Source organism: Amblyomma mixtum, chromosome 3 (genome assembly GCF_055824585.1).
Source record: "Amblyomma mixtum isolate Tamu chromosome 3, ASM5582458v1, whole genome shotgun sequence".
In the NCBI taxonomy this organism is placed as follows: Eukaryota; Metazoa; Arthropoda; class Arachnida; order Ixodida; family Ixodidae; genus Amblyomma; species Amblyomma mixtum.
The window spans coordinates 194,126,624-194,145,519 of NC_143014.1; the positions used below are offsets into that span (position 1 = coordinate 194,126,624).

General features: G+C 53.4%; 1 protein-coding gene across 18 annotated transcripts in view; it reads right to left on the bottom strand.

Moving 5' to 3' along the window:
* LOC149353166 (uncharacterized) overlaps positions 1–18,896 on the bottom strand; it is a 331,688-nt gene that overhangs the window by 68,502 nt on the left and 244,290 nt on the right. For 17 of the 18 annotated variants that reach the window (XR_016290916.1, XR_016290919.1, XR_016290917.1 and 14 more), the window contains 2 exons: positions 4,240–4,320; positions 554–658 (listed from right to left, as the gene is read on the bottom strand). Coding sequence is in view for 12 of the 18 variants with exons in the window: in XM_089582368.1 (XP_089438494.1) it covers positions 554–658; positions 4,240–4,320 (186 nt within the window). In the remaining 6 variants the exon portion in view is untranslated. The remainder of the gene's footprint in view (positions 1–553; positions 659–4,239; positions 4,321–18,896) is intronic. The other variant, XM_089582362.1, reaches the window with a different exon arrangement.

The window sequence follows — 18,896 nt, forward strand, 5'->3', positions numbered from 1 at the left end:
AAACTTGTAAGACGCCTCGAGAGTAAAGGTACTACGTGTCTGTTGTGATTACGTTTGAGCGAGCACAAACGGCATTAAACTTTCACAGCTGAAAGGCGTTAGCGTCGTGCCCTAAATAAACGACGTGTTGCCCGCGGTCTTCACGATCTTTTTGAGAATTGGGGTTGCGGAGACATAACGCCATATGTTTGACGTTTCTGAAAGGCGCATTGTCGTGCCTTGCGAGAAAGAAACCGCGCCTACCATCAACAAATGGAATTTGATCTGCTAAACTGAACAAACTTCATGAGAGTAGTTGAAGTACTCTTCGGAGAGAAGCCGTGCGCTTCCGCCTGTCATATATAAAATACCTTCAGATAAGTGCGCCATGGTTAGAACATCCTTTGTACCCTCCCTTTTGTTCCTCTCTGGTTTTTCCGGGCGGTAACGGACACTTTCTAAAACAACGCGTCACAGTGTTCAGTGCCCAGACAGCGGCGTGACAGGGGGCACACCGGAGTGGACCCGGTTCGGCTGATATGCCCGGAAGGAGTCACAATACGGAGTGGCGTACCCTGGGTCCGGGAAGGCCGAAGTCTCCCTTCATGCCCTTTGTTCCGGGCTCGCCTTTCTGACCGGGGAGGCCGCGGATGGACCTACCGTCTCGTCCGGTGTTGCCCTAAGGGGAGAGAGGGGGAGAAAAACAAAGGTGGACAGAGAATGGGTAAGTGCACAGCGCTCATTCATCGTCTCCGTCCATTCCTCGTGCGCTCTAGAAATGCAGGAACGAAAACAGAAATAAAACGACGCCAAGAACTTCCTTGCCCGCGGACAGGCACGTGAGCGTTTACAAACGAAGGTGTCGCCATCTACTCAGTCGGGCAGAAACACGCAGGCCTCGCGTGGTCCGAGCCGAGCAGTCTCGCGCATGCGTTGCTTATCGCTGCCACGCGAGCCTTCTGGTTTCTTATGCATGCGGCAGCTAACGCGCAGACGACTGATCATCCGACACTGGACGGGATGCAAAGCATTAAAGCCACCGCCCTGACTTTGCGTTTCGGCGCTGCAGAAGCTCACTGTTTTGCCGGTTACTGCTTTTGCGGAACTAAACGAGACTGGCGAGCGGAGTGACAGGGGTGGCAGCCGGCTTCGATTTACGACTACTTCTGTTTAGTTAGAGGGGCTACACGCGAAACGGCGGGTACTGCGTAAACTGAGCAGCGGAGTATCGCGGTCTTCAGCAGAAGCGTGATGCACCTCCATAGCCGGAAACAGGCTGGGCAGTTCTGTGGCAGGGCTCACTACGGCACATTCGCGACCTCGAGGTTTGTTGCCTGTTGTGCGTTTTTCCGCAACACAAAATAGCGTTAAGGCTCAAGAATATCTCATCGCTAACCTCAGAACAAACAATACTGTTTTCCTTGCTTCTGCAAGCGGGTGCCGGCTGCCATTTGTGAAATACTATAGTAACGAAGACGAATAACCAGTACATTGCAGTTCTTCAACTCAGTAGCGAAGGCTCGCACGGGTTCTTGATCTCCGTAACTTATACACCAACAAACACGATGCACGCCCTGGGCCCGTCAACGGACAAAAAAGGATAATTCTTCTCAGGGTACCGAACATCCAGACAACGGTCGCCTTGAGAGGAACGATTATTTGCCACGTACTGAGTGTGTAGCGCTCCACTTCTTCTCGCTGCCGGTGCAGCTGACTTCAGCAGTCGGTAAATTACAGTGTGCGACGAATGGCTGCTATTGAGCACCAAAGTGCGCGGATGACACTGGCTAATCGCCACAAAAACTGCGTGACGCGACCCAGAGCAACTGCAACGGTGACGACATTAACGAACACAGACAGAAAGTGCTTCCACTGGTATTAAATTACAGGCCTTCCAATAGGAACATGTGGCAAAGGATGTAAGTAAAAAGAAAAATTCACTTTTAGGCAAGTACTTGCAGCGATAGGTGAAGTACTAAAATACGAAACGAAGTGGCTGCTTCCACATCACAAAGTTGCCTTTTCAGCAAAAGAAAGCAGAAAATAGGAAAAAAAAAAATGTTGCTTAAGATAAAAAAAAAAGGAAGGGCGAGCAAGCTCGACACAGTTCAAATCCGCTTTCCGTTAAACAATCCACACTGAAACGTGTCGGTGGAGTTAGTAGTGGTAGAGGGTTAACGTAATTAGCGAGAGCGGGCTCCGTGCGACGCCCGCGTCTCGGAACGCGAAAAACAAAAGAGGCTCCGATCGAGGGCAGGGTTACACGAGTGTGCGGCACAGCGACACAGGGGACAACTCAAATGTAAACGCAAAGTAGGCGGAGGAAGTGCAACCGAAACTGTACGGAAAACAAGAACCAAGGGGGATGGAAAACTCAGGCCCTTGTTTCTTTGTCTTCACTCGATATTAGGCAAAAACAAAAGAGCGGCCAGAGTGAAAAGTGCAACTTACCTCCAAATTGGACGCTCTGTTTCGTTAACAACGCGGTGGAGGGTGTTCGCTCTCAATGGCGCCAGTGGTTTCGGGCAGGCGCCATCCATTCGCTCGAGGACAACGTGAATCCAGTGACTCGTTCGGGGCATAGAGGGGGGAAAAGCTGGAGTACCTTTCGTTAGACTCGTGCCTGTCTCTGCATGTACAGTGCTTCCCGTCCAAAACTGCGCTCAGTGCTTCGCCGAACCGAAACTACTGACAGCGTCTTCCGGTAGAGTTTGCGGAACGATACATTCTCTGCGGAGGAAGAGGGCCTCACTCGTTGGCGCGCTCCCTGAGAAGAGCGGCTACCGTGACCGCATGCAGGAGGCGCGGCCGTGGTGCGGCCAGACTTGGGACGAATCGTAGGTGCGACCTGACGCGACTGAGAGCGCGCTCACCGCGATATCGCCCGTGGTTCGACGATCTTGACTGCGACGGTTCACTCCGGCCAGCGTCAGTCAGCTTTTCCCGGGACCCTGTCTTCTCTCACACAGCACGGGCGCGCGAGTTTTTGTGCACCTGCGCCGGTTGTGAGGGCTTTCGACTTCTGTGCGCTTGAGAGGGAGACAGAAAGAGTGAGAAATAAGGAGAAAACGCAAGTCTGGTGCCGTGCCCCGTGAAACTGTCCTCGCGAGTGTTCCTTCGGCTCCCCGGGAGAAGACCTGCACGGGAGCGTGCAGGGCGAAGCAGGCGAACACTGGTCACTGAACCCACCTGGAAGGAGACTGACGCTGCAGCCTCGTTGATGATGGGAGCACGTTTGCGGGTGATGGTGAAATTGTTTTGTGGTGTCAGTATTTTGGTCAGCCCAGAAACCAAATGAGGAAGGTGGAGGGTGGGGGTGGAGGGTGAAGGGTGGACGACACGACACGCACAAGGAATGCGGGTGGGGCCACAGCGGCCTGCGGGAGGCGTGCAGGCAACAAAAGCGGGTCAGCTCTTTCTGCGCATGCGAAGCCGGCAGGCGGCGCACTTGGTCGCGCTTCTCGGGGCTCACGAGTGATGCGCAGACGTCGCCGGGACGTCCCTCGCAGCGCCGAAGCATGCGCTGCGACGACTGCTAGATACATCGGCCCTGGCAGTTGAAAGAAGCGACGGGCCAGCCCGCGATTTTTTGAAATGCGTGAGGCGTCCCCCGAAGCGCGCCAAAGCGCTCGAACGGGTGGCACGAGGGAAAGGCGTCAAGCGAAGAAAGCCTTCCATCAGAGGACCGGTGTGCAACATGCGGGAATAAAAAAAAACCTCGGGAAAGAACGAGGTCAAGCGGCAGAACGGGACTGGTCAACCACTCACGCCAAAGAAAAAAGAGCAGGCTCTCACGCACGCACAGCCACACACACCACGCACGCATCATCTCGAGAACACACGTGGACGCTGCGCTGCCGTTGCGCCAGTGAGGATACAGCGCCGTAAGTGGCCCCGAACGCAGAATGGTTCTGGGAGGGGATGAATTTTGGACCCTGGCATACGCTAAGGTCCCAGCACCCTGCGAGCAAAACCTTCGCGGACAGGGTGCCTTCTCGCTGTGCAGGTGTTCACGCCGTCGCGTTACTTGACGCGGCGGGTGTCGAACGTAATGAGGGGCGTTAAAAGGCCGCACAACTGGCTGCCGAAGCTGTCGGGCGCTGCTTGTGCGTGCATCCGAAATACAGCTAGGAGTAACTCGGCGCTGCCAATGGGGAAGGGAGGGAGTGGGCTGCACGGCCGCTGTGCACCGGCGTGGCGTAACGGGCGACGCCTGCGTTCGGAACTGCCAGGCCCAGGCACTCGCGGCGAGCCACATACCTTCTTTCCCCTGCGGCCCCGCTCTCCCTTGTCGCCCTTGGCACCGTCCTCGCCCGGCGGTCCCGGGATGCCGACGTCCCCCTGGAAGCGGCCGCGCGTCGAGCGCCCATGGCATGGACACCAGATTCGGCGGCCCCAACCCAACTCGCGCACATGTCCCAGGCTTACGTTACAAGAAGGCAGCGGTGCTGTCCGCTCACCTAGCTGGCCGGCATGAGTGTCGGTCCCAAATAATATTGTCATATAGCTGACACTCTCATATGCAGACTGTACGTTGAGCAGTTTTGCGACTGTATTCTCTGTGGGACTGTAAGCCCACAGCCAATGCTAGTCGAAGCCATTTGAGGTGACAGCATAAAGGCTGGTGAGCGCTTGAATTACATCGTACATCCTACTGCAGCAACTAAAATACCTTCCTAACTCCTTATGTGGCAGGTTAACCTCGTGCAGCAGAAATCTCAAATTGTTTTCAGAGACCCATCTGCGAGACTCCTGCACAAAGCCTACAAAGAATAACGTACCTTAGGGCCCTCGAGGGGCAGAGAGGTTATACAGGGTGCTCAAAATAAAACTTTCGCGATTCTTTAAAATTCAACGATGAGTAGCAGCCGAGGGCCGATCCTGCACGTAGGTTATGCAGCCAGGCGCACATGATGTTTGATGGTCACCGCCGCCGTCAATGCCCTAATTAATTCGTCGATTTCGACAGTCGAAAGTGGAAAGTGAACAGCAATCAGTTTCACCTGCTGCTCTACGCCGGTCACGGATGGGACATTGCCCGGAAAAACTGCGCCACAGCAGGCAGGAATCTTGCGCCTACCTTCACGGCCTTGCTCGCCTAACTACGGGGGCTGGGTTGAAAATTTGGGGGTGGATATCACAAAACTCTTGCTTGCTATGAAAAGTTTACCAAATGCCTAAGAATACGGCCTCCTCTGAGGTTCCAATATAAATATGCACGCTAACTGCAGCAGCTAAAAGGCTTAAATGACATTACCTAGTTAGGAGATATAAGGCGACGATTACCCATCTCCCAATAGACCGCCTGGCCCCAGGACTTGCGTCAAAAATCGCTTCTGCGTGCTGCTTACTCATCATTGTTCAAAAACGAAACAAAAATCAAATATCAACGCTTCATTTTGAACTCCCGGTGTAGATGCTTTAACTTGTGAATAATCTTGAGCCTAGAGGCAGTAACTACACCGACTGACCTCTCCTGTTGTGGAAGCTCAAATGATCGCGGGCAACAACAGCGTAATCTTCAAACACTGTTCAAGCTTTTTTTTGTTCGTACAGTCTGCAAATTTAAGTTTCTTGTTTTTTTTTTTTTTACAAGGATTAGTCAGTTAGTATTGGGTTAGTCGTGTTAGTTTGTGTACATGCAGGTAAGGGCATATACAACAAATACATTTCACGAAAATTTTGCTAGTAAAAATCTAATTTAAGGCTTGAAGTGTTGCATTTAATTTGTGCATATTAATTTGAGACAACGCCACTTCTGTTCAAATACGACACGTTCGGACCAGAGGCGCCCTGAAAAGCTTTGAGGCTTGGCAACCTGTACATAGTAAGGACGACCACTCGACAGCATGAAGCACCACAAAAAAAAAATGCAGTACCATTTTAAAACAGCATCTGAGCAATTAATAATCATTCTCTCAGAGTTTCTTTTCTTCACAAGCAGCTAATTAGCCGGCACAACTCTGCCGTCAGCGCGACGAGGTCTTGAATTCGCCATCAAAGCAGTTCAGAAATTACTGTGATGTGCATGACGTTGCACACAGTGACTGTGTGCGTTGACGACAGTATAGCATAACACGTTTTAGCATGTCATATGCCCCTCTCATCAGATTGTCTTTCCATACCCGACGCATTATTTTCCCGACATTCTTACCACGCCGGGTGATGTCGACGACGGAGGACCGTTGATTATGTTTCCCAAGTCGGTCTCGCGAAGAGGCAAATTCCGATATTAAATACACATGAATTGATTTGCACCTCACTATTTTTAGAGTACCTATCTGCAGTATAGTACACAGCCTTTCCGAGAACTCAATACGGATGCCCTTTCGGACTTCGTTACGCTCGTTCACAAAATCAAAGCCGTTGATCGTCCAGTGGGCTAATTAATGAAAGACAGAAGCCTACGTGAGAGCGACAGAGGAGCTGTTCAATTTGCCGAATGTAAGGTAAAGGGTTTGTGTAAAGATTCATTTCCAGAACAATCATTTTGCATTTGTGCAATCAGTCAGTTCCACCTTTTATACCGGAGAACGACATTGCTAGCTAGCTGATATTCCTGATGTCACAGGCGGCAGCTGTTAGTGATAAAGGGGCAAGAAGAATGAATCGGGAAATGAGTCGTTACAAAAACACAGCTTCAGAAAAGTGTTAGACAGGTCTCGGCAATGCGCGGGTTGAATAGAGAATACTAACTACCGCTCGCGGGCACAGAATGCAAGATGAATTTCGAAGTAAAGTCGTTTCGTGACCATATACTTCGCTTCCTGACCATATACCATAATGTTATATTTGCAAGCCGCACAACTCCGAAATCACCTTGCTGTACGTGTGAAGAACAGTGCTAGCTCTGGGTCCTGTTTGACTTAAATGTACAAAGGAGAGACATATTCCGGGTACTTTGTCGCCACTGCCATAAGCTGAGAAATGGCTACGTCAGGTGTCAAAACTAGAAAGCCTTCGGAGCCTATATGACAAGAGGATGGACTGCTTGCATCCCAAATACACTCCCTCAAAAGTTCGACTCTGTTAAGAATATATTTGTGATGAGCACGGCGGTCACCGACTTCTCGCTTGAGTAGCAGCCCTCAAGATTGCGCGCGTGATATAATCCCCTCAAAGAATGCCGCTCTGCATGATTAACCGTCACCGCCATCACGGGTCAGTTTTTCCTGCAGGTTGAACGTTGTAAATGTGCTCGGCCCATATACATTTCTTTCTCAAACGCCGTGTGTCGTCGAGGTTGCGTGCAGCCGGAATGCGATAACCGAGTTGGTGGATGGCTAAGGAAGTTTAATCGCTTTAAAGGGGTGGAGACACCAAATTTTGAAGCTATAAAAAGCCTGCTATGGGATTCCTATGTATGCAAGGGCACTCACAGCCAGGTGTTGGACGCAACAAACGTTTAAAAAATACTTTAATTCGGTTCCAAAGATCACCTAAATGCTCACTCTCACGATCTAGACCCATCGCTAGCGCCATCAACCATGACGTCACAAGGGGTGTAGAAAAATTAAAGTTTTAGTGACGTCATACCAAAATACAGTGACGTACGATGAGCGGGGCACTGCCGCGTGAGCGCAGTCGACGCACCAGCGAGCCGCGTTTGCTGCTAACCGCCACTCGCTCGGTTTGCGGCGCGCCGTTGCGAACAGCGTCGCAACGTCCGATTGCAGCTCGTTGCCTGCGTCCGGCCTGCTAGATGTCAACGGCGGGCCGCTCGCGGCAACAACGACGGGAAGCGGCAGCCAATGCGACCGCGGAGAGCGGCAGCGTCATAGGGCGCACTCCTTGGAGCCGGGCGGTCTGCGCCAGTCTTCGTGCCGAACGCCGGCATCTGAAGAACGCGATAGTATTGTTTGTTCACGTTCATAGCAAACCCTGAGATATATGAATACCAAAAATGCATCGTTTCTGACGATCGTTGGCAAATACCGAGTTCCTGGTAGAAGTGATGACTGCGATGCAAGCAAAAAAAAAAGCGCTCGTGTTGTGTCTTCACTCCTACTTTGTCCTCGTTTTTGGCGCTAAACTTCATCATGAAAGCAAATTTCATCAGCCGGTTTTGTGCTGCTGCTACCTGGTGCGGTTCGCCTGCCGTCTGCTAGCTCTGTTGCTGAAGACGTCGTGGAAATCGAACATATCTTTCATTATGGGACGAGTTCACAGTAAAGGGGTGCCGAGCGGGGCACGTTTCTGAGCGCTGGCCAGTCCCGAAGCGCCCTCAGCTGCGGAGTCGATATGCGAAAGCAGCTAGGCCTAGCGACGACTAGGGCAGTCTGGGACCAGCGCGCAGGTCGTCGGCCGGCGTTGCCGCAGGCAGTGTCGCTGCCGAAAGATCCACTTTTAGCACAGTCATGCTGTCGTATCTCGAATCTAGAAAGCATCCTTTCTGGTAGCATGGCTGTTTTGTATTTTCTTGTGCGGACGTGAAGTACGCCGAGTCTGCCGGCCGGTAGGTCAGCCTGGATACCGTCTGCCGACGTCATAAAAGCGAGCTAAAGAGTGTTCTTGACGTAAATAATAAACCATGGGACAAGAAATGTGAAAAAAGTGTCATTTTTGAGGATCGCTGACCAATACTGAGCTACTAGTAGAGGTAACAACTGTGATATGAGCAAATTTCTCACAACCGTGCCTAGCAGCTGCCGCTGGCGCGACGTTGGGGTCCGGCTCGCCTGGCGCCCGCTAGCTCCGCTGCCGAAGGCGTCGAGGAGATTGACCATACTATTATTTTATTGTGAGATGATTCTGTTAACACTACAGCTATTTGTGAAAAGTAGGCCTTTTATTATAGCGCAGGCGACTTCCGAAGCGCCGGCCGCTTGCTAAACAGGCTATAGGCCTAGCGACGACCACGGCAGCCAAGCAGCAGCAGAGCTCGTCGCCCGGAGCGCCCGCGAGCGGTGCTCGAGTATAGCTGGCAGTTCTGATAACAAGGCGATCTTGTCTTTTCTTGTGATATTTGTACACCATCCCAAGCAGCGCTCAGGTACTGCTGCACGGCAGCGAAGTGTGACACCGGTTGTGGGCGCAGCTTGGGTAGAGCGGCGCAGCGATGCTTACTGGCATTTTGCAAAGTGTTTCGCATCCTCACGCGAACCCGCGAAGGCGATATTAGCGTGCGAACAAAAAAAAAAAAGTCGATGTCCTCACTCATTGGAATCAGATCTGTCAGAATCCGAGCTGCTGGGACTATACGTGCAGTTGTTTGTTTTCATGCGCTGGTCAGCACGTGTGTGGGAAAGCAGACGATGCAGCAGTAGGTGCGTCACAACTTTTGTGGGCCCACGTGACCAAGCGAATGAGTTGATCTTCCCCCTCTGTGACGTCACTGTACAACTCGGCGTTCCGAAACCGAAACCGAAAATCGTTCACCTAAAAATGCTATAATAAATTATTCACTGTGAATATATGAATCTTTGAGTGTGTATCATGCTTCCTGGAGCCATAAGAAACGTTTGAAACTAAGAACGCGCGAACCACAAATTTGGTGTCTCCACCCCTTTAACGACAGAAAATTCGCTCATGTGTGTTGTCCTAGTTTTAAACACAGAAGCTGTTTGTGAAGGTACAAAAGTGAACATCAAGAAGAAGATAACGGAAATTTTCGACTGTTTCGCTATTATCTTAGTTGACCTGCTTACAGAGTCAAACTTTCTGCAATAACTGAGGCTATAGTTCCACGCGACCAAAATATCAGTGAGCTTCGTTCTGGCCAAAGTTTGCTTGCACAGCGCGTCCCCAAACACTTGAAGCCGTCCGTCCAGTAATGTAGGCGAAAAACGATAGTAGTAGTAGTAGTAAAAGACTTTTATTCGACCAAAATTTATAGGCCGAGCATTTCGACCGCCTGGGCGACCAGAAGCCGCTGTTCTTCTTCCCCTTCAGCGCCAAGCCAGTCGAGCCAGGTGGTGATGGATAGAGAGGGTGGGGGGAAGGAACCCGACTGCTGAGCAGCCGGGCAATAGAAGAGGCAATGGGCCAGGTCCGCATAGATACAGGGGCAGTTGGGACAGGAAGGGTCCGATCGATAGCGATAGAGGAAGAGGCGGGACGGGGTGATAACTGCATTCATCTGAATGTGCCGAAGAAGGCGAGACTCCGGCACCGTGAGTGATGGATGAGGGGGAGGGTAAAGGCGTTTGTCGAGGCGGAGCTCAAGGTAGACCTCTTTTATGGTGCGGCGAAGGGTGAGTCTCCCACCGTCCTCCGAGGGCTTGGGCCAGGGGATCAACGGTGCCCGGAAAAGTGTGTCGCGGGCGAGCTGATGGGCCAGCTCATTGCCGTCAATCCCTGAATGCCCAGGGACCCAGCGGAGGAAAACGATGGAAGGCTGCAGTGCGGAGACCGCTCGTTCGACCTCCTGTTGGAGAGAAGGGGTCAGGGTGCGTTTCTGTATGTGGTGTATAGCGGCTTGTGAGTCTGAATAGACTGTGTAATCTTGGAGAGAGGGAAGGAGGGCAAATGACTGGAGGGCATGCGCAATGGCGAGAACCTCGAGGGACAATGCGTCTGGAGGGTGTAGATACGGCCCGCTGGTGTGGGTTTCAGGAGTAGGGAGGTGTGGATGGTACAGGGCGTAGCCGCAGGAACCTCGAGGAGCCACGAAAGAGGCATCCGTGTAAGCTACACCCTGGGTATCAAAGAGAGGGGAATGGTGCTGCGCGGCCGCATGACGACGTCCGGCGTGCAGGACGGGGGACATGTTGGTTGGGAGGGGAAGGATACGAAGATTGGGGGCGGGGGTGGGAATAGGAGAGGTAAACGGGGAGATTGGAATGGGCGAGATACCCGCTTGAGTCAATAACCACTGACCCTGACGGGTAAGGGAAAGCCGGGCAAGCTGCGAGTCACGATGGAGACTGAGAAGATAACGAAGAGGATGGAAGAGGCCTGTGGCAAAGAGCTTAGTGGTAGAGGTAGTGATAGGGAGGTTGAGAGCTGCCTTGTAGAGGCCCACAAGGGCAGTCTCGAGAGCGTTAAGTTGAGTCTGAGTGAAGGAAGCGTAGGGTGCAAAGTACAAGACCTTGTTGAGGGCCAGCGCGTGGGCAACTCGGCACGCGTGAGCCTCGTGGAGACCTGAGCGTCGAGTGACCACGCGCCGCAGGAGGTGAGTTACAGAGTGGCAGGTGGTGACAGCGCGATGGAGGGCTTGCACATTCTTAGTCGCATGCAAAGGGAAGCCAAGAACTTTGCACTGTGTGACGACAGGAATGGGAGAGCCAGAAAGGTGGAGAGAGACGAAGTGGTTGTGTGAGCGCTGGTAGGAGGAATGGTTGAGAAGGAGAAGCTCGGATTTCTCAGGAGCAGGAGAGAGGCCAGCGGTGGTGAGAAAGGAGTCGATGAGATCTAGGCCACGTTGCAGGGTGTCCTGTACGTGACCGGGAGAGCCAGATGAACACCAGAGTGTGATGTCATCGGCGTAAAATATATGATGCAGGTCGGGAATTTCAGCTAGCTGAGAGGCGAGAGGGGCCATAGCGAGATTGAAAAGGGTAGGAGAGAGAACAGCACCTTGAGGAGTGCCACGGGTGAGGTGGTGTGGGTTAGACAAGTGGGTATCTACTCGAAAGCGAGCCACACGTTTAGAGAGGAATGAGCGGATATAGGAGTACATGCGGGAGCCACAATCCAAAGAGGCGAGTTGAGAAAGGATGTGATCGTGGCAAACACCGTCAAAGGCCTTGCGAACATCGACTGTCACAAGTGCGTAAATTTGAGTGGGTGTAGGGGACAGAAACGTTTGCTGGAGAATCAGAAACATGTCCTGTGCACAGACGCGGCGTCGGAAGCCAATGAGAGAATGGGGGAAGAACTCCCGTGCCTCAAGAAAATCAGAGAGGCGAGTCAGAGCCATTCGCTCAAGGGTCTTACCAACGCACGACGTCAGGGAGATTGGGCGGAGGTTAGAGAGAGAGGGAGGTTTGCCCGGCTTTGGAATCATAGAAATAAGGGAGGATGTCCAGGAGCTCGGCAAGCAGCCGCTCTGCCAGGCCTCATTGTAGGTTTGGAGGAGGAATTCTTTGGCGCAGTCAGGAAGGTTACGAAGTGTGGTGTATGTAATGGCATCCTCACCGGGAGCCGAGCGTGTAGCATTAGCAGCCAGAGCAGATTCGAGCTCCCGGAGAGTGAAGCATTGGTCCAGATCGGGGTTAGGTTCACCTGAGTACACCGGGTAGGAGGGTGCCAGAGGGGGCGGGAGGTAGAGAGAGGCGAGTTGATCAAAAACTTCGGAGGGAGTCCCCTGAGTGAGGGCTTTAGCTAGAGTGGGAGCAAGGGCAGGCTTAGTGCCAAGGAGGGATTTAAAGAGAGACCATGCGGATCGCGAGTGCAAAGAAGAATCAAGGCCATCACAAAGAGCACTCCAACGAGAGTGCTCGAGGGAGGCGCAGTGGGCGACGATCTCGACCCGCAGAGCAGTGATCCGGGAGGAAAGTTGGGCATTGTGTGGTTGGGAGCGAAAGGAGCGTTGAAGACGTTTACGGCGACGCCATAAACGGAGAAGGTGAGGATCTGGGTCTTGGATTGGGTAACGAGAGCGAACGCGACGGCTACTGGACGTGAGCGCTGCAGAGATGCGCGACGTCCAGTCGTCGTAGGATTGAAAGGAGTCGGAGGCGAGATTAGTGCGAAAAGCATGCCAGTCAGTGTGAATAACCGGATGACAGCGAGGGATGTGGGAAAGAGAAGCGGTGATATGGATGAGAAAGTGGTCACTTAGAAGAGTTTCGGCTGTCACCTGCCAGTGAAAGGAAAGTGAACCCCGAGAGAAAGTGAGGTCGGGTGTCGTGGGGCGTTGTGAGGCAGTGCCCGCTCGAGTAGGAAAGCCAGGAGTATTAAGAAGGGTGAGGTGGCGTTCCTGGGACAGACAATGGAGGAGGCGGCCGGGTTTGAGGGTTTGTGGGTAGCCCCAGAATGTGTGAGGGGCATTAAAGTCACCACCAAAGAGGATATGGGAGGTAGAAGGAAGAGAGTGAAGGAATTTACCCAGAGCAGAGAATAAAGAGGAAGTGACAGGGGGGTTATAAAAAGACAAAAGGACGAGTGAGATGCGGGAAGAAGGGTGGTAATAAATCACACCAACTAAATATTTAAGGAGGGTGGAGGGGATGTCAATTTGCTCTACGAGCACGTCACTGCGTACATAAATAGACGCAAGTGGTGTGGCCGTAGTGGCATGGTAGGCGCGGTAGCCGGGGACATTGCGGGCCGTCCGGGTCTCCTGGAGAAGGAGAAAATGAGGCAGAGAGGGGCGGGTGAGTAGATACTGGTGGAGGGGGGTCTTATTGTGGCAAAGATTCCGGCAGTTCCACTGCACAATCTCGAGGTCCTCGCCAAACGCCATTATGATAGTGGAGAGGAACGCGATGGTACGCGTTCCTTCTTTTTGGCCGGGGGCAGTGACTCATGCAGGGATTGTAGCGTAGAAGTGAAGGATTCTAATTGTTTGGATTGTGCTTGGAGGGTGGTAAGGATCTGGAGAACCGAAGTTTCCAGCTGAACCAAGCGAGTGTGATGGGCCTGTGTGGTGGTTTCTACAAGGTCAGCCAAAGGGGCGACCTGGGCGCTGGAGGAAGGAGTGGTGAACGTGGCAAGGTGCTCATTTAGCTTGCTAAGCTGGGAGGTAAGAGAGGAGGTGGTTGTCTGGAGGGTTTGAGTCAAGGCATGTATCTGCTGTTGTAGATCGTGGGAAATGCGCTGCTGCTCTCGCTGCTGGCGTTCCAGCATTGCCAGCCGGAGGTCGAAGGAGCGTCTCTCGTCAGTCAAGGATGGAGAGGGTGGTTTAGTGGAAGAGAGGGACGCTAGAAGACGATAGAAAACGATAGAAGCGCAGAAAGAACAACAGCTCACGAGAAACTTGAAGAGGGACAGCGCTTGCCGGGCGTCGTCTAGTAGAATAGTCTCAGCCTCGAGTCGTTTCTTCAAATTCTTCCCTTCCCGCGCGCAAAGCGGAAGGCGAAACTTAGTGTCCTGCAGATCGGCTTGGCGGGAGTGAGGCGGCACGGGCGCCTTTTACGCGGCCCTCGAGAAGCGCCGAAGGCACTCGAGAACGTCCGTCCCCGCCGACCAGAGGCAGCGGGACGTCAAACCCAAAGCGGGAAACGTGTCCGTGGCGGGCCCGAGGGTGCCACAAGTTCTGCTTCTCCGCGCTTTCTACTCTCAACACGCAAAAGGCGCGAGCGCAGCGTGGAATACAAAAATGCGCCCTTCTCTGCTTCGTTGGGCGCGCTTGCGGGGCGCTAAATCCGAGAGGAATGGCTCGAGCCAGCTCTCTCTCGGCGTGGCGCTGGCCGAGAGCTGAGTGCGGCTCCCTCTTTGCAGCCGCTAAGACAACGCCAACAACAGAGAGGAGGAAAACGCAGTTCCCTCGGCTTGGAGAGGATCCGGCGTCCGAGGACGACGATAACGCCTCGGCCCCATACGCGCGGGATTACTGTTTTTCCAGCGCGCTCTCGGAAATGTCCCGTCGAGATGGAATCCAAATCGGCTTGAGTGAGGCGCATTCCGTGCGGGCAGCCGAGATTTCATGCGTGAGGCCACAGCAACTATCCAATATATTGTACGCTCCCTATAGGCGACGGCCGCAGGCTCGAAGTGGAAGAAACGCGCGCGCATTTCGATGTTTGGACAGTTTTCAATATGCAAGGGTGTGTGTGAGCGTAAAGATATACAGGGAGAGAGAGGGACGCGCGCACACGCTATTGCCCTAGGCGTTAGTGGCCGGTCCCGCCCAGTATGGTCCTGTATAGTTCATGGATGTTTGAGTAAGTAACCATGATAGCCCTGTCTAGAGAAACTGGCGTTAATCTGCGCCGTTCATATGACAGAGCGACACGACGTGCGATGGATATGTGTCACTCAAAGCGCAGTTATTTCCCCTGCGCTTCCGTCCGTGGTAACGACTGTTGACACCTTCGTTCACGGCTTTCTAGCGAGAACTATCCCGAAATGCAGCCAGGGCGACGGTAACAGTTCGCAGGTTTCCGGTCGCGGTTTGCCGAGAATTCTTGTCACACACCGACTGATCCTTAGGCAGACAGCATGCGTGACCTCCCGAGGCGCTCCGTCTCTGCAGACAGAGGCACGTGGCTCCTGGTTTCGTTGTTTTGCATCAAGAAACTGCGTACTGCGTTAACTCTAGGAGCTCTACTAGGTGTGTGTGCTGCAGCCGCACTGAAGCAAGATATAGTCACGATGCATAACGGGGTGGCGTGGGGGGACGTACGGAGTCGTGCATCCCCGCGCGCAGAAATCTGTATCGGCTTTCCCGCAGGTATACTGTGAGTACCCCGCCGCCACTCGGTAGATAAGAGCGGAAACGTGAGAGAGTTATCTACTAAGAGTAAGAGCCGCTTTAGCAATATGGCCTTCCTAATCGAGGACCGATGACGCCGTTTAGGCAAGCGCTGCGTGCCTCGCCGCAAGTGTACGCACGGGCCAGCCCGCGCGAGGAATAATAAGCGGTGTTGTAACGTTACTCGGAGTACAACGGAGGAGGAGAGAGAAAGACCCGAGATCTCCGCCGCCATCTACGGACCTCGCCGCCATTTGTAATCGCGGGAATGTGGTGGAAGCAGCAGCAGCACCAGAAAAAGAAAATAGAAACAAATTCTCGCCTCCAAGCGGCACAAATGTGAGTAACACTGAGACTGTTAAGCACGCCCGAGACGGAAAAGGGGCGCGTTCTTCCCCTGCGCGGACAGTGGCATCTCGAGGAAAACAAGGTTGGCGAACACAAACGCAAGCGAAACGCTGAGCCCCGCTGGCCAGATTTTCTCCTTTCCCGCCGCCGTGCTGTCGACGTCGCGGAGGAGGCAGCTATCTCTGGAATGCTGTGACAGAAAAATGCGACCCCCTCCCCACTTCCACCGACCACCCCACACGGAAAGCCGTTCCGCGTATAATCGGACAACGCGCGGCTTGAGATGGCACTGTTTCTTCTTCTTCTTCTTCTTCTACTGTTGCTGCTGCTACTGGCCTCGCGCCGTGGAGCCCTCTGCCGCTCGTCGTCCTTTTCTCTTATTTCTCCCTTGCCCCGTTTCGTTCAGACGTGCTCCCTTCCGCCGCGGAAGAGCTCCATCGCTCGGTGCGAAAATCCGTGAAGCGTTTCTTTCTCTTACTTTACTGAAGGTGCCCGTCCGCCTCACCGGCGCAGGTTATAACCGTCAACTAATTCCGAGCTGCAGTGGGTCTGCGGCTTCCCATCACGGAAGAAAGGTAGCAACAGCGCACTTTGAAGGCGCGCGGATAACGGCGTGATTCGGCTGAAAGGAAACAGCCTTTGTTCGTCTACCTCCAAGATTTCTGTTTCAAGTGCCCTTCTTCCCTTCTGTTCCCTGAAACATTCAGGAAGAGGAAACAAGCAACTCGGTGCCGCGTTCCTGGCAGACGTGACGTTCACGCCACTCTTGTCCTTTTGTGTTTCTCGAGCGGGCACCGAACCGACGCGGCCAGTAGCCGGCTCCTTCGCGGCGATTTCTCGGCCAGAAGAACGCGGGCCATGTTCCTGTCAATTAGGATATAATTAACTACACCTAGCTTTTAGAGGAAACGTAAAAAGGCCTGCTTCCCCGTGGCGTCCCTCAGACGTCCCTCTTACCTCCTGGCGCTATTTCCGTGCGCGCGGCCCGTAATTAGATTTCGCTCGTTGTGCCCTGCGCAACCAACTGAAGAAAGGTCGAAAGTGACGCCTGGGTACTGCTGAAAGCCCCGATAAAATGTCTGCCGAAGAGAATGCATCTCATTGTACCACAGCAGACTCGGTGCCGAATGGCGTTTGGCTGCGGTGGAATCCTGCGGAACTCGCTGGTTTTCCGTAACCCCGCGCTTTGTGGTGCGCGATTTATCATGACCCATGACTGGAATTTGAAAAGGCCTAGGCCCCCTCCGCTTCATAATTGTGTTGCTCGCGTGTTTCCACCCTATAGGAAGAACGCCGACGCTTCACTTCTTCAAGGCGGTGTCGAAATCGACCGGGGGAGAAAAGAGGGCGTGACTGGCTGAGGAACAACTTCCTCCTGCGGACCACAGACGCCCTGCCTTATGCACCATTCTTTACGCTTGAAACACTTCCTCAGAATATATGCATCAAAAAAGAAAGGCGACAAAGGCGCGACCAAAAATCTGTTATGCGTGGATCTTGGACCTGCGACTGGATCCGGGATCTGGATCTTGACCGTAAAATTTGCGATAGTGGCGGAAACGAGCTGCGACGTAATTTCCAGCCGTGTAGGTGAAGAGGAAATTTCACTGCGCCCAATAACTGCGACGGCAAGAGCATTTACCAGCAGGAGCATCTGGCGACCAGCTGTTCAGCAAATTAGCAAAATCTAAATGACGGAACTTACGGCTATCCAAGCTGAGCAGAATAACCCAAGAGAAGTGAATAAATACCGGCGGGAGCCAATACAAATCGATGTCGACGAATAAGCCATACGGAAACGAGAGTGCTGCATACCACTGATTAGTGAACCGCCGTCTTTCTTCTTCAGCGCTCGGATCCTCTTTCGGGCGGCATGAGGAACGCGCATTTTGTAAAACTATTTTCGGCACGCCAAGTGTAGCTGTACTCTTTAGGAGCAGCGAGCGAGTTTCAGCCGCACGGGTGACGCAGGACACATGCAGAGACAAGACATGCAGCTTTTTCTGCTTTAAAGATCGCAGTGCACAGCTCTTCTCAAGTGCATAGGTCGGCAGGCTCACTCATGAACGCACTCGTTTCGTTTCACTCACACTGGCGTACGTGACTGTGTGAGCGAGTGAGCCACCTCTCACGGTGCCTAGGCGTACGTGGCCGAGCGCATTCGCTCCGATGTGTTACTACACTGTGAACAGAAAGGAGTAGAAAGGGAGTGCGATAGGGGACAGCTTACTCCCGTTTTAGTCCCGTATAGGCGTATTCGAGAGTACTGATATGGCTCCCTACGTTCCGAGCATACGTACTACCCTTTCACTCGGCAAAGTAATTTAAAGTACCTACTGTATACCCACATGCAAACACGCTCTGAGGTAATAGCATTCAGATGGAGGCTGCCAAGACTGTCAAAGCTCAAGCCCAGCGGAGCGCACGCTCTAGAGAGCGAGCCGGGTAGGGGTGAGCCAAACGAAGCCACTTGTCTCGCAGGCGGCGACAGCGACTCCTCTTGGGCGATTACCTCCACGACTGCCGTCTTTTCGCAGCCAACAGACGAGCGGATACACAACACCACCGTATAGGACGACGCGTAATTTGTAGCTAAGGAAGGCAGAGGGGTGTAATAGGACTTTTCAGCCGGAATGAGACGTCAGCGGTGGTTGCGAGTAGGCGCGTGAACGTAACCTGATCCGCCCGGAAAACCCGCCGATGGACCAGTGGGCGAGGGCGGTTGGGGGAGGGGACTCAACGGGATTACGCGGGCGGGAGAGGCACCGTAAACCGATTATCCGGCCGCGACTCGAGCTCGCTGCGTCTCCGCGGCGGGAAAGTGATGGATGCCGGGGCGGCCGCGATACGGGCGCCCTGCCGCCGTGGCTGCAGTCGTCTCTCCGCGCCGGACGACGGACACGCTCATCCCGGGCGTCGCATTACGGCCCCCGATATACACTCTGCGGGATTCCAGTCTCACAGCGATGCCACGCTCTCTCGGTTTACTTCAAACGGCACGGAACCAGGGGAACAGAGCGAGCATTAAGAAGGATAAATTGCCCCCCTTTTTCGTATCACGACCGGCTCTCCGTGCACGGCCGTCATTGGGGATTTTCGGCTGTGCGGCGGCAGCGTCGGAAATCTGCGCAGGCCCGGCACGTGCCACGCGGGTCTGACTTGGGGTGGCCGGCAAAAGGCAAAACTTCTCCGCCCCTTGTGACGAATGGTCGGCGGGGATTCGACTGGGTCGCTCGACTCCACCATGAGCGGCTTATTCGCACTCTCGTCT